The sequence below is a fragment of the Eubalaena glacialis genome, chromosome X (assembly GCF_028564815.1).
Source record: "Eubalaena glacialis isolate mEubGla1 chromosome X, mEubGla1.1.hap2.+ XY, whole genome shotgun sequence".
Taxonomy (NCBI): Eukaryota; Metazoa; Chordata; class Mammalia; order Artiodactyla; family Balaenidae; genus Eubalaena; species Eubalaena glacialis.
Window position 1 is genome coordinate 115,334,243 of NC_083736.1, and position 2,934 is coordinate 115,337,176.

A 2,934-nucleotide genomic window follows, 5' to 3' on the forward strand; every position below is an offset into this window, starting at 1 on the left:
TGCAAAGCAATTTAACCCCCCAAAATCTGTTCTCCACCAAGTTAATAGTATGCACTCCCTAAACTGGAAATTTAAATTACAAGATTAGGCATGGTACTCTGCTCAATGTTTGCAATTCCGCCCTGGAAGAGGAGATTTGACAACTACCTTTTCTAAATAAAACTTCAGAAATAACTCTTAACAAAAGACCATGCCACCATGATTCTTCTAAAATCGTCTTGATGATTTGTCTTTCTAACTGGACTGCAACAGGGTTAATGTAGCAAATGCCTTTAAGTTCATCTACTACTGTGCAGAAAGGAATCATACATTTAGCTTCAGAGGAGTGTCACAGATTTATCCCCTCCTCCTCCTCCTGGCTCCTTTTCTCCCTCCCTTCCCTAGCAACTGGTAACCTCATAAAGAGGACTCCAAATCTAGAAAGAAGCAGTTGGTCCCTGGCTTCATTCGACCTGCCAAGCTGCTCTAAAGAAGAAGCACCAGTCATTTCTCCAGACTGAGTTGGCTTGGCGTGGGCGTTCAGCTGGTTTTCTCCATCACCTCAAGAAGGCTTTGCTGATCAAATTTCTCCATGGCTTGTATTGAAAATGTGTAAGTACAAAACTGTGTACAACTGTTTAAGTTGAAGGCAAAAGGCAATTTGAATTGTTTTCCTGTGTGAGTGCGACACGGACAACAGGGAGGGGTGGGTTGCGAAGGATGCGGAAGGGGATCACAGACAAAAGCGTGAAGGACATAAATTCAGGTACTAAGAATACTGGAGTCTTAAATGTAATTTTGAAGTTGCAAATCCTTAGTCTAAATTGTGGGGTTTAAATATGAGGAAATTCTTACTCTAGGGTGTGGTATGGGTTGAATGAAAGAAAATTTTACAAAAGTTGGTGTAAATGTTGAATGATGCTTCATGAAAGAGAAACAAACTGGAGTGTTTGTTAGCATAACTAACCTTTCTTCGACTTCTGTGGAGAAAAAAAAAAAAAAAAAATGTTTTCCCTCATAAGACTTTCCAGAGCACTGCTACCAGAATCTAAATGATGGGTTTAGTGGATCATAGATCCTCCTGGGACTGAAAGAGCTGGTGTTTCCTCTGTTTATCTAGCGTGCCTGCGCACTGCAGCTTTTAAGGAAGCTATCTGAGTCTTCTAGGCTGCCTTGTTGCCTTGAGGAGGTGGGAATATGGGGAACGGGGTGGAGCCACAGGTCAGCCATAAAGGGAAACCACAAAGCCTGATGCTAAAGAGGCCGCCTGGTGAAGGGCAAGTGAATCGAAGAAGTGTTTGCTGACTACACCTGGGAGGAGATCGGGCTCTCCCTTTTCCCACCGTGTATTCCAGAGAATTCGATCAATCACATATTTCAGATATTTTCTGGTCACCGCATTTTCATTTTTATTAACCTATTTATTTCTGTTTTGGCAAGCCTTGGAGGGCACGCCCCTTCACCCACAGCAGTAGCTGCCGATGAGCACGGGAACCCGGAGCTGCGCCCCGGCGTGCCCCTCCAGTGTCCGAGTTCCATGCAGAAGGATGATGCGGAGTCCTGGGGCCTCCCTCGCGTCCCCCTGAGACCTCCCTTCAATGTACTGACGGATCTGGCAAGAGAGCAACTGGAACGTCCCTCAGAGAGAACAGGATCCTGCATTCCTGTCGACGGTTCGAGAGCTCTCAACCCCCCCTATGAGCCACCACCTGCTGTTGCGGAAGAGTCCCTAGCAACAGCAGAAGTAAATAGCTCTGAGGGGCTGGCAGGCCGGAGGCAGAGGGGACAGGATGCTATTAATGTGTCCCGGGAATTCTCTGGCGGCCCTCCCGCACTGATGGTGGGGGGGACGAGGGTCAGCAATGGGGGCACTGAGAGAGGTGGCAGTAATGCAAGGTTATATGTGGCTTTGCCAAGGGGTCAAGGATTCTTTCCATCCAGGGGCTCTCAAGTAAGAGGCCCGCCACCTATCCCCACCCTTAGATCAGGGATAATGATGGAGGTGCCTCCAGGAAGTACGAGAGTGACCTGCAAGGAAAGGTTGGCTCATGTTTCTTTCCCACTGGGAGGCCCGCGGCACCCTGTGGAGAACTGGCCAAGGCCTATGCCCTTGTCGTCCAGCACTCCAGGTTTACCTTCTTGCGCTACTGTTCATTGCTTCATTCCTCCTCGACCTCCAAGTTTCAATCCATTTCTCGCTATGCCTATGGCTTTTGCTCCTCCCCCGATATTTGGTCCTCCACTGCCTTCCTACTTTGCCAATTTCCCTTCCTGGGGGATGCCGGCTCCTGCATCCTCAAACAGAGAGAACAACTGATGGCAAAAAAAGGAAGGAGGGGAAAAAAACGGTTGGGAAAAGAGGTGAAAGTTACTCATTTATGTTTTTATATTTGAAACCCCCTACCCTCTTGCAGCCTGTTTAGCACTAATGTGCCTTACATACTTGGAAATTCAATAAAGTTTCTAAACTCTGAAATATTGTGAATTATTTTTAAAAATGCCACTCTGGGAGCTGAAGCCTTGGATTTTGTTTTCTACTTTTAAGGAAATGAAAGCAGTAATGTGCCAGTGTTTTGTAAGTAGCTTAGTTGAATCCCTACCAATGGCTTGCAGCTGTGACCGTGGGGAGGAGGCACTGGGTTCTTGTTAGACTTGGAGAGTCCGGGGTGGGGAATTCCTACCTACCTAAGGTTGTGGGGGTTGCTCAGTGCAGGATGGGTGGATGAAGATAGGGTCCAGAAGGTAGACCCAAGTCCAGATAATAGAGAAAAATGCCCAAACACTAAAAGTAGCCAGATGAGACTGAGGTGAGAGTAACAGAGCCAACATTTCCCAGCCAGTTAGAGGCAGAACCAGGGTGAAAAGTTGAGAAAGAAAAGGGGCAGGGGAGATGGGAGAGTTCTACACCACTGCTTTGTCTTTGTACCTCTGAGTACATATGTAGATATTGTTTTC

At 47.0% G+C, this 2,934-nt stretch overlaps 1 protein-coding gene across 1 annotated transcript; it reads left to right on the top strand.

The window, feature by feature from the left end:
- The first annotated feature begins 571 nt into the window (after positions 1-571).
- On the top strand, positions 572-2,296 carry PRR32 (proline rich 32). Its single transcript, XM_061179316.1, has 2 exons — positions 572-591; positions 1,420-2,296. Exons 1-2 carry the CDS (start codon positions 572-574, stop codon positions 2,294-2,296), a joined length of 897 nt encoding a protein of 298 aa, XP_061035299.1.
- Positions 2,297-2,934: the final 638 nt, after the last annotated feature.